The sequence below is a fragment of the Octopus bimaculoides genome, chromosome 28, assembly GCF_001194135.2.
Source record: "Octopus bimaculoides isolate UCB-OBI-ISO-001 chromosome 28, ASM119413v2, whole genome shotgun sequence".
Taxonomy (NCBI): domain Eukaryota; kingdom Metazoa; phylum Mollusca; class Cephalopoda; order Octopoda; family Octopodidae; genus Octopus; species Octopus bimaculoides.
Window position 1 is genome coordinate 15,211,140 of NC_069008.1, and position 12,306 is coordinate 15,223,445.

General features: G+C 34.4%; 2 protein-coding genes and 1 pseudogene across 5 annotated transcripts in view; all 3 read right to left on the reverse strand.

Annotated features, from left to right (window-relative positions):
* Positions 1 to 6: 6 nt before the first annotated feature.
* Positions 7 to 9,197, reverse strand: LOC128251097 (zinc finger protein 271-like). Its single transcript, XM_052977473.1, has 3 exons — positions 8,880 to 9,197; positions 5,728 to 6,675; positions 7 to 760 (listed from the first exon to the last, which is right to left on the reverse strand). The coding sequence occupies exons 1-3, from the start codon at positions 9,195 to 9,197 to the stop codon at positions 149 to 151; spliced, it is 1,878 nt and encodes a 625-aa protein (XP_052833433.1). The 3' UTR covers positions 7 to 148.
* Positions 6,674 to 12,306, reverse strand: part of LOC106873070 (zinc finger protein ZFP2) — an 11,071-nt gene continuing 5,438 nt past the window's right edge. For 2 of the 4 annotated variants that reach the window (XM_052977618.1, XM_052977615.1), the window contains one exon: positions 10,156 to 10,929. The gene's annotated coding sequence lies outside the window, so the exon portion shown is untranslated. Of the gene's footprint in view, positions 6,949 to 10,155; positions 10,930 to 12,306 lie in introns of those variants that run through there. The other 2 variants (XM_052977617.1, XM_052977619.1) reach the window with 2 other exon arrangements.
* Positions 6,955 to 10,159, reverse strand: LOC128251098 (zinc finger protein 239-like; annotated as a pseudogene).

Sequence of the window (12,306 nt, forward strand, 5' to 3'; positions counted from 1 at the left end):
ATATGGCTTCTCTCCTGTATGAATACGTTTATGTTTAGTTAAATCACCATTTTGAGAAAATGATTTACCACAGATATCACACTGATAAGACTTCTCTTCTGTATGAGTACGTTTGTGTTTAGTTAAGGCACAACTATCAGAGAATAATTTACCAGATATCACAGTAATATGGTTTCTCTCCTGTATGAATACATTTGTGTCTTGGTAAAGCACTACTATCAGAGAATGATTTACCACAGATATCACAGTGATATGGTTTCTCTCCTGTATGAATACATTTGTGTCTTGGTAAAGCGCTACTATCAGAGAATGATTTACCACAGATATCACAATGATATGGTTTCTCTCCTGTATGAATACGTATGTGTGTAGAAAGATTGCTACTCTGAGAGAATGATTTACCACAGATATCACAATGATAGGATTTCTCTCCTGTATGGATACGTTTGTGTTTAGAAAGATTACTACTGTGAGAGAATGATTTACCACAGATATCACAGTTATACGGTTCCTCTCCTGTATGAATACGTTTGTGTGCAGTTAAATTACTACAGTCAGTGAATGATTTACCACAGATATCACAATGAGATGGTTTCTCTCCTGAATGAATACGTTTATGTTTAGTTAAGTCACTACTATCAGAAAATAATTTACCACAAATATCACAGTGATATGGTTTCTCTCCAGTATGAATACGTCTGTGTACAGTTAAGTCACTATTCTGTGAGAATGATTTACCACAGATATCACAAGGATATGGCTTCTCTCCTGTATGAATACGTATGTGTTTAGTTAAATGACTATTGTTGGAGAATAATTTACCACAGACGTCACAGTGTTGTAGCCTTTCTCTTGTATGAATATGTTTGTGTTCAGTTAAGTTACTTTTTTCAGAGAAGGACCTTTTACAGACATCACAGTCATATGATGGCTTTCTCATCTCTTTTATCATGTCTTCATGCGAAATCAATTCTTCAACCTTCTCACTCTTTTCCATTATTTTTCTCCTCAAATCACAATGTATATATAACGTTCTTGTTTTCCTTCTTATAGTTCACTCTTTACAAAGAATTTGCTTTGTACATCATTTTCTTTCAGTCTTAAAATATGATAAATATTGAGCATGTATCTTCAGTTATCCCACTGTCATATGATATTCTGAAATAATAAAGAAACATCAGTGTAAAATATGGAGGCTACTTAAAAATACAGATTCAAAAGTGGAAAATTTACGTTTCTACATGAATAAACATTTACCTGAATGACTGTTTAGCCCTGAGGCGTCTCTGAGCAGAAATATGTTAGACATTTCATTCAGCCTGTCTCTCTAGCATTGTATATCTAGGACTACATCATCCAACACAGTCTTCAATATTCATAAATGAAAGGTGAAATTTAAGAGAAATGTGCTGTCATTTCTAGTTGGTCATGTGAAGCAAATTATGTGTTTGAAAATCTTACAATATAGAATATAAATCATCTCCCTCTCTCTCGTTTTCAATTGTTTCTTATACTATTTTCATTGATTCCACTATTTCTGACTTTGTCTCCATTTGCTTTCTCAATAAATATTCTTTAATTCCAGTCATTACCTCCCTAACCATAACACACACACAAAATTGATAGAAAGGACAAGAATAATATTATAAGATAATATCTTGCTTTGTAATTTTTATCCTTTTCTTTTTCTTTCTTTTTTTTTTTTTTTTTGCTTTTGCTGTTAAATACGCTTCTGTTTCATATATAAAGGAATTTACGACTCTGAAAAAATATTTTGTTTCTAAAACCTGCAAAAATTGGCTCAGACGTGGCTTTGTGGTAGGAACCTTTGTTCCCAACTAGATGGTTCCAAGTTCTGTCCCACTGTATAGCACCTTGAACAAGTTATGAGAAAACAAATTACGAATGGTTTCGGCACACATCTGTACTTATATCAATTAACAAACATTCTATAAATTATTGGATTCTGAATATTTCAGTGATTGGAGTGTACTTTAGAATATTTCTGCAACTAAAACACACAACAGACTAACGCGGCAACGATGGAGAGTGTAGAATGGAGCTTGCACAGGCAGAAATAGCAGCCAAATCTCACACAGATCATAACCATCTCCCTTCCATAACTGAAAAATGGCATTGAAATCTTGCACAAACCATAGATACCCCTCTTACATTGCTAGAAATAGCAGCGAAATCTCGCACAAATCATAAACATCTCTCATGCATAAAAGATGAAGACAAAATAAGAAACAACGTCTACAGAATTAAAAGATTAAATGGTTTCATTGTGTAATACTTACGGATATGTTTCATAAAAGACAGAGTTGTTATATAATGTGTGTGTAATATGTGTTAAACGTACTTTCAGTGTGTGTGTGTGAAGTAGAAAAGAGAAATTCATGTACCATAGAAAATTCTTTAAATACCAATTCGGAACTACAATTACTGCGCATGCGTATTTTGTAATTTTTTTTTTTTTTTTTACATCAAACACATGGGAGTTAACTCTTGTCAGTACTTTTCAGCATAATACATTTCTCGGTCTGTCTCTGTCACAAAAATTTTCTTGAACTGGTTTTAGGTATTTTATGTGAAGGTAATTCTAAGTAGTAACACTGATTATAATCATCCTAACATTCCTGGTGCCAACTTCCACGTGTTCCAAGCGAGCTTATAAGCCTCCCTGTCTGTTGAGCAAATAGTCCCAACGCGGTTACACAAGGAGCTGGAGACGAAGCAAATGACACTAGCTCAATGAGACTTTCATTCACAAAGAACATGCAATATACCAATACATGTGAAGGAGCGAAAACAGGATCAGGCAGTGGACTGAAAGCAAACGACCGAGGTTTGTTTGGATAGAAGGCCATTGTTTACATCAGTGAAAACACATGGACACGAACAGATATACAAACGTACAGTTGTGTGTGTGTGTAGGTAGGTAGGTAGATAGAAAGATAGATAGATACGTGTATGTATACAAACACATAAGCGCATATATGTACGTATGCAATTGGCTCCTTTCCTGCTTCTGTTGGCCAAATAAATTGATAAAGCTACAGATGAGGCCTCAGACAAGCATAAACTACTTTGAAAAGAAAGCTATGTAAAAAATTAAACGGACAAACAAAATCTGCTGTGTGTGTGGTTTTAGGCTTTATTGGATATAACTCCTCCCAGATATAAAAGAACAGTTTTATATCAATTTTCCAGTAAAGAAAGAATCCACAATGAGTGGACTAATCATTGCTGTGGCTAAGGTCCAAAAACACTCACTCTACTTTAGATGGAGTTTAAAGTGTTTGTTGCAATGAATTTTCAGATTGATACACTTCACAATGAATATAAACATGTCTCGTTCATAATCTACTTCTGGAGAATGATTTACCACAGATATCACAATGAATTAGACAATTTTGGCCAAAATAGAAAACAAATGGCACAAATAAAGTAAAAGGAACTGGAAGTGTATTGTGATCAGCGATATCCGATAATCAAGTAAAAATTGATAGAAATAACCCGGTGACGCTATGGAGTAACACACGCTAATTAACCAAATAGTAAAGACGTTTTCGATCTACTTTGGATTCTTTGCCATCAAATTTGATTGCAAAGAATCCAAACTAGATCGTAAACATCTATACACTAAATGCTCAAGGGATATAATGCGTGCTACCTGTGAAATATTTCGCATAAGAGATACATTTTGATGGCACTTTAAATGGTCCTAAGAAAACTCATCTCAGGATTTTTGGCCGTAGGCAGCTCGCTGCAAAGCAAAAGATGAGTTGCTCCCACCACTTTGGTATATAATTGTTTCAACCAATAAGGTGTAAAACAATTGGATCTATTTAATTTCATATGCAAAATCAGCCCCTTTTGATTCTGCTCAGATTGATTTCTATTTTTGTGTATCGCAAATTAAAGAATCTGATGTTATTTGTAATTAAATTTGGGTAATTTTAGCCAATCAGCAGACACTAACAGCTTGTTACCATGACAACCACACGTTTTGCTGTGTTGATTCTTTACATCACGAGATTCAATTCACTTGTGTCTTGTTTTAATAAAATTTGACTGAAGAACTGAAAGCCATGAATGTTCCATCCTGGTTTTCTGTCTTTGTATCGTCCATCTGCCTGTATGTATATATATATATATATGTATATATATATATATATATATATATATATATATATATATATATATATATATATATATATATATATATATATATATATATATATATATATATATATACAGAGAGAAAGACAAAATTTAAAGAGAAACTAATTTTGATTAAAAGATTTAGAACCATAGTACTTGTTTTTGTATTTACCCTAAGTATGTTTCGTCTGCATTTGAAGTGTGTAAATATATAAATTTTCTACATTTCAAAACATTAATCTGTTTTCCTTTCTGGTAATTAAAATTTACTGTTATGAGGTAAACTACTACTTGTTGTCCATCATGTAGGTATCTTTGATCATAGTAGTTTATTACTGAGTGACTGAAGGAAAAGGAAAGAGCATTTACCATTAAAACTTGCCAAGCAGAAATGGGACAGCTACCAAGCAGAGAGGGAGACATATTTGTACATCTCTGGTAGCACTAACACAAAGTATGTTGCCTGTGTCACAGATGCCAAGTAAAAAACAATTCCATTTAGTTTTCTGTATTTATAACAATTCCATAGCTAAACTAGGTCTAGTAACAAAGGATATTTCGTGGGTTAACAAGGTTCAATTGAATTTAACACCAGATGTTGATGATGAAGAAAACCAATCTGAATTGAATGGAGCTTGACACAGGAAGTCAACACCTGACTCTGATAAATTTCCAAGAGCGAATCCAGAGAACAAAGGGGAAGGGAAAAAAATCCTCCAGAAAAATTCAGGCTGAGGTTTCAATCCCTGGTCAAGAAGCTGGCTTCAGGTATACAGGAAGCAAAACATATTAATATACTTTAAAAGCAAACAAAATATATTTATATTAGAAAAACGCCATCTGTATGTATTTATTCATCAAACAAAAAATGTGTCAATACATTAATAGTGTTTCTCTCTGGCACAAAACCAAACTGCATCTCATCTTGGCTATCTCTTTTCCTAATGAATTGCGCTATGACCCCTGACAAAACCGGGATGAAGTTGAAAAGGATGACACTCTCCTTGAGAAATATTTTCTTCCATTTTCGTAAGATAATTATAATCTAGACCTTTTGCCAAGTTTAATATAAAAATGAAAATAGTCTGTTGTGGAGCACTAAACTATACTTATGCTCCATGTTACTCCTTTACACTATCTTTTGTCTTGTACTCAAGGTCATTCTTCGTTTTCGTTTGTGATCCCTTTGTTTTGTACTGGAGGTTATTACTTAAGTACATATTTGACAACTTTACCATGTCCCTCACAATGAAAAAAGCCATAAATTATGTTCTTGTTGAAGATATTTAATGAGTGAAGCATTGAAAAACTAATAAGAAATATACAGTAAATCATGGAAGTGACATTCAACAAAAGCCATGTATAGGGTTGCCAGGAGAAGCAGTTTCAGATTAGAGGTCCCTAATTGATGGAAAAAAGAATGGAAGAGGGGATGGCACTGCAAGAAAATTTTAAAAGAAAAGAACTGAAATTTTTGGAAAAACATTTCCGCAATCATGATTTCCATCACACGAATATTAAGAAGAGAAAAAGTTTACAGAAAAAACACACAAACTACACTTTTTTCTCTCCTGTATGAATACATTTGTGTACATAAAGACTACTACTAACAGAGAATGATTTACCACATATATTACAGTGATATGGAGTCTCTCCTGTATGAATACGTTTATGAGAAGTTAGGGTACTATTATGAGAGAATGATTTACCACAGATATCACAGTAATATGGCTTCTCTCCTGTATGAGTTCGTCTGTGTGAAGTTAAGGAACTACTGTGAGAGAATGATTTACCACAGATATCACAGTAATATGGCTTCTCTCCTGTATGAATACGTTTATGTGCAGAAAGATTACTATTCAGAGAGAATGATTTACCACAAACATCACAATGATGTGGTTTCTCTCCTGTATGAATACGTTTGTGTACAATTAAGTCACTACTGTGACAGAATGATTTACCACAGATATCACAATTAAATGGTTTCTCTCCTGTATGAGTACGTTTGTGTTTAGTTACATCATTACTTTGAGTGAATGATTTACCACAGATATCACAATGATATAGTTTCTCTCCTGTATGAATACGTTTATGTCTAGTTAAGACATTATTTTGAGAGAAAGATTTACTGCACACATCACACTGATATGGCCTCTCTCCTGTATGAATTCGTCTGTGGGCAGGTAAAGGACTACTTGTAGAGAATGATTTACCACAGATATCACAATAATATGGTTTCTGTCCTGTATGAATACGTTTGCGGCTAGTTAAAATATTACTCTTAGAGAATGATTTACCATAGACATCACAATGATACGGTCGCTCTCCAGCATGAAGATGTTTGAGTGCAGTTATAGCACTACTTTGAGAGAATGATTTACCACATATATCACAGGGATATGGCTTCTCTCCTGTATGAATACGTCTGTGAGCAGTTAAAGGACTACTTTTAAAGAATGATTTACCACAGATATAACTTCTCTCCTGTATGAATACGTTTGTGTACAGCTAGGTTACTTTTTTGAGAGAAACATCTTTTACAGACATCACAGTTATATGAAGACTTTCTTATCTCTTTTATCATCTCTTCATGAGAAATCAATTCTTCAACCTTCTCACTCTTTTCCATTATTTTTCCCCTCAAATCACAATGTATATATAATGTTCTTGTTTTCCTTCTTGCAGCTGACTCTTTACAAAGAATATGCTTTGTACATCATTTTCTTTCAGATGATAAATATTGAGGATGTATCTTCAGTTATCCCAATGTCATATGATATTCTGAAATAATAAAGAAACATCAGTGTAAAATATGGAGGCTACTTAAAAAATACAGATTCAAAAGTGTTTTACACTTACTGTACTTTTATTATTATTATTTTTTTTTTTTGCTCGGGTCAAACACTGAAGTTTAACATCGTAATCTACGCCGTTTTAAAGGTATATAAATAAAATTTCATTAAAAGATATCCATTTTCCTAAAAATTACGAGGGAAAAAATTGGATCCTGTGAATTTTCCTAAAGTCCTCTCCCCTCTTTGGAGCAAATTTTTGTTTTCATATTTCTTTAATACACATTTTTTTCACATCTATTACACTTTTCTGTTTTCGTCACCGTGAGTTAAAGTAAACATTAACCGCCATCTCTTTGCCATAGCTAGAAATAGCAGCTAAATCTGGCAGAAATCATGGATATCTCTCATCCATAAAAGATGCGGGAGACAGAAACAATCGACACGTCAAAAACCGAACGTCTACAGAATTAAAAGATTAAATGTTTTCATTGTTTAATACTTACGGAAATGTTTCATAAAAGAAAGAATAGTTATAAAGTGTGTGAATTATGTGTATTGAGAAAAGTATCAAAAGTGTTTGTAGAAGTTAATTGAAACAAATTCCTGCTCGAATTATACTTCTATCAAAGTGAAGGTAAAAACGGAAGTACAATTATTGCCCATAGGTATCGTTAAATAAAACACATACGGGAGATAACTCTTGTCGCAATGTTTCAATTTAATGCAATTGTTTTTCCTATCTGCTCGTATTTGGGAGATTCTTTCATTTATTCTCTGCATTTTCATAATAGCACTTCCAGGTCTCTTTCTTTTCAGAAGCACTGAGTGCAAACATGCCACTATCCTACACACATTTCTCCCCCAGAACTCAATGTTCTCTGGTACACTGCCTCACAAACCAGAACACTTTAGGCCTTCAGTCCTTGTATAATAGAACATTGGCAAACCTCTCTCTGAATCTTCCTCATCACTTAATGACTATCTTCCATACTGGCATAGGTTGAATGGTTTGACAGGACTTGGCAAACCAAAGAACTGCACCAAACTCTGTTGTCAGTTTTAGCATTGTTTCTACAGATGGACGGCCTTCCTTAAACCAACCACTTTACAAAATGTACTGGGTATTCTTTATATGGAACAACATTTGTGCTTTCAGCATGACACCAGAATCAGTGGGTTCATCAAGTAGCTTGTAAGAAAAAACAACCCTTGGATGGGAGAGGGAATGATATCGAGGTGGCTTTGTGCTAGTTGAAAGGTTAAAGTATAACAGAGTGATAGAGATAGGTGCCATACTACGGAGGAAATAGTCAGCTACTCCAGTAGGAAAAGGGAAGACAGCAAGGAGAGAAAGACAGAAACAGATGGTACTGGAAGTGCACCAGGAGCTACACACAGGAGATAGTGGGGGAATGTGAGCAATACTGGGGGGTGGGGGTAGAGGTGAATATTTCAAGAGGATTGAAGATGTTTAGAGATAAAGAGGAGGTGACTGTAGCAAGTGACAGTGAGAGAAGTAGCCTTGCCCCAGCCAATGGCAGGTCTGAGAGGACATGGAAAATGTATGGGTAGGCATATGAAAGAGAGTGGCAGAGGCTGCAGCAGGTGGGGATCATGGGTGGATGAAGGGGGAATGTTGAAAAGATAGGTTGTGAGAGATTTTTGACAGAGGGAGGGATACGGCATGGCTGTAAAGGACATACTTGTATATATGGCCACAATTTGGCTTAGATTGTGTTTTCAAGCACAATAAATCACCAGATGTCTTGGTCCCTTGTTGTCTCTTCTGTGTGGCTCAAAATCTGAAGATAATTTCTCACATCTTCCTGGGTCTACCTCATGCAAAAATTCTCTCCATAATTAGATAGGCATTTCTTTATACAGCTGCTCTTCTCCATATGCATCACATCATCATACCAATAGTCTTCGATCTTCTACACCAAGCAGGGTCATTTTCCTAAAGGATTGGTAATTTATTTGCTTTCCTAATTCATTAGGATTTAGGTCTTTGCTAAAATAATTATAAGGCCCTTTGACTTTAGACCTCTCTAAATTTATTAGAGATTGTGCTATAACAAATTCATCAGCAAAGAGGAGCCTCAAAAGGCAACCGGTCTTCAATTCCTCTAATATGTCCTTGAGGATCAGGATAAACAAGAGTGGGTTGAAAACCAATCCATGGTGAACTCTTAGCTGCACACTAAATTCATTGCTGTACTCATAGCCAATTTTCATCTCAATGACAGCCCTGCAAAATATACTTATGCCCCATGTTTCCCCTTTGCAGTCTCTTTTGTTTTGTACTCAAGGTCATTCTTTGGTTTTCCTTTGTGATCCCTTTGTTTTGTACTGGAGGTTATTACCTATGTACATATTTTACACCTTTTACTGTAACCCTCACAATGTAAAAGAAATAAATTATGTTATTGTTGATATTTAATGAGTGAAGCATTGAAAAACTAATAAACAATATACAGTAAATCATGGAAGTGACATTCAACAAAACCCACAAGCAGGGTTGCTAGGAGGAGCAGTTTCAGAATAGAGGTCCCTACATTATAGAAAAAGGAACAGAAAAAGAGCATGGCACTGCAAGATAATTTTAAAAGAAACGAAAGAAATTGAAATTATTGAAAGACCATGTTCACAATCATAATTTCCATTACATGAATCAGGAATATTAGAAAGAAAAAAAAGTTTACAGAACAAACCACACAAACTACTCTTTTCTTTTCTCTTCTTTATGAATACGTTTGTGTGTAGAAAGATTACTATTCCAAGAGAATGATTTACCACAGACATTACAGTGAAATGGTTTCTCTCCTGTATGAGTACGTTTGTGTGCAAGTCAAGGCACTACTGTGAGCGAATGATTTACCACACATATCACAGCGATATGGCTTCTCTCCTGTATGAATACGTTTGTGAACAGTTAAGGTGCTAGTGAGAGAGAATGATTTACCACAGATATCACAAGGATATGGTTTCTCTCCTGTATGTGTACGTCTGTGTAAAGTTAAGGTACTACTCTGAGAGAATGATTTACCACAGATATCACAGTGATATGGAGTCTCTCCTGTATGAGTACGTCCATGTAAAGTCAAGGTAGTAATGTGAGAGAATGAATTACCACAGATACCACAGTGATATGGCTTCTCTCCTGTATGAATGCGTTTGTGTGTAGAAAGTTGACTAATTCAAAAGAATGATTTACCACAAACATCACAATGATGTGGCTTCTCACTTGTATGAATACATTTGTGTCTAGGTAAAGCACTACTATCAGAGAATGATTTATCACAGATATCACAGTGAAATGGTTTCTCTCCTGTATGAATACGTCTGTGTGTAGTTAAGTGACAATTATTAGAGAATGATTTACCACAGATATCACACTGATATGGTTTCTCTCCTGTATGGGTACGTTTGTGCACAGTTAAGTTAACGCTGTGAGAAAATAATTTACCACAGATATCACAGTGATATGGTTTCTCTCTTGTATGAATACGTCTATGTGCAGTTAAGTGACTACTGTTGGAGAATGAATTACCAGATATCACAATGATATGGTTTCTCTCCTGTATGAACACGTTTGTGTATAATTAAGACACTATTGCGAGAAAACAATTTACCACAGATATCACAATGAAATGGCTTCTCTCCAGTATGAATACGTTTGTGTACAGTTAGGTCACTTTTTCGAGAGAAGGACCTTTTACAGACATCAGTCATATGAAGACTTCTTTATGTCTTTTATCATATCTTCATGGAAAATCAATTCTTCAAGCTTCTCACTCTTTTCCATTATTTTTCTCCTTGAATCACAATGTATATATATATTGTTCTTGTTTTCCTTCTTATAGTTTACTCTTACAAAGAATATGCTTTGTACATCATTTTCTTTCAGTTTTAAAAGATTATAAATATTGAGGATGTATCTTCAGTTATCCCAATGTCATATGATATTCTGAAATAATAAAGAAACATCAGTGTAATATATGGAGGCTACTTAAAAAATACAGATTCAAAAGTGGGAAATTTACCTGAACAACTGAACTTATAATTTGACATTGTTGTTTAGCCCCGAGCAGAAATACAATTAAAAACATTCTATCTTGTTTTTCTCTTTAGCATTGTATATCTAGGATATAATAATGCACTCATTTACAATTGTGACATGGTGTGACTGTGAGGAAACAGAAATGCAAACACACACAATTATGTTTTCGAAAAATCATTGTTTTACCCAAAACTACAATGTTATTTTGTGTTTTTATCATTTTATTCCTGTTACACTCTTCCAGGCACTTCTTCTCCCCTATTATGTAGGAACCCCTAACTTACCATCTTGAGTATTACACATGATTAATGCTTCAAAAATAACACCAGTTGTAGGCATTAGAATTTATCATTTTAGAGAAATCAGGGAAGGGTTTAATGTGAACAGTGTAATTTCAAATCAGGTTCAGGGCTACCCCACAGATAATCTGAAATTGATGTCAGATCACTAAGAAGCAACCTTCAACTTTAATACTAATATCTGTCGTAATTTTCATTGTATTAAAAGATATTCATTTAATTTCATTCCAGAAAGGAAATGCAGAGTAGTCCTCAAAATTTAATTTTTTGCAACAAGATTGTAATCTACATCATAAAAATTTATGAAGAAAACCCAATCAGCATATCTACACAAATGTGTCCACCGTCCCAAATTTATTTCCTCAGAACTTTCAGAAAAATGGATATTTATTAGTGAAATTTTTACAAATACACTTCAGATAGTGCAGATTCTGATCATATCAGAAATTATGAGGGAAAATTGTTTTAGATTCATTTATTTTTCGTTTGAGTAATAGAAAAGGTTTTTCAGAAAGATCCCAATGGTGGAGATGTGCTAAGAACAACAGCTAAATCACTCTCTCCATTTTTTCAATAGTGAAACCATATTCAATACCGTATTTACGAATTTGTTTCTCTCATTATAGTACATGAGATCTTTTTTAAAACCTTTTTCTATTTCTTGAACGAAATATAGATGAATCTTACACCTAGTACACTATTTGTTCTTCCATTTTTGTGACGGGAGTGGGTGGAGATAATTCACAGGATCCAGTAATCCCACTTTGACAGCCGATCACAAAAATGAAAAAACAATAGTGTGATAGGTGTAAAACATGTAGTAAACGAATATGAAAAAAAAAAAAAAAAAAATGCGCGCTGGCGAACGAGAGAGAGGACTCGGGAAATTCAGACCTTGACCTTTAAACTCCAGTGTTGCTGGATCGTGTGAATTATCCGAGTCTGCAACCGGTTACAAAAGTTGAAAAACAAATAGTGTACTAGG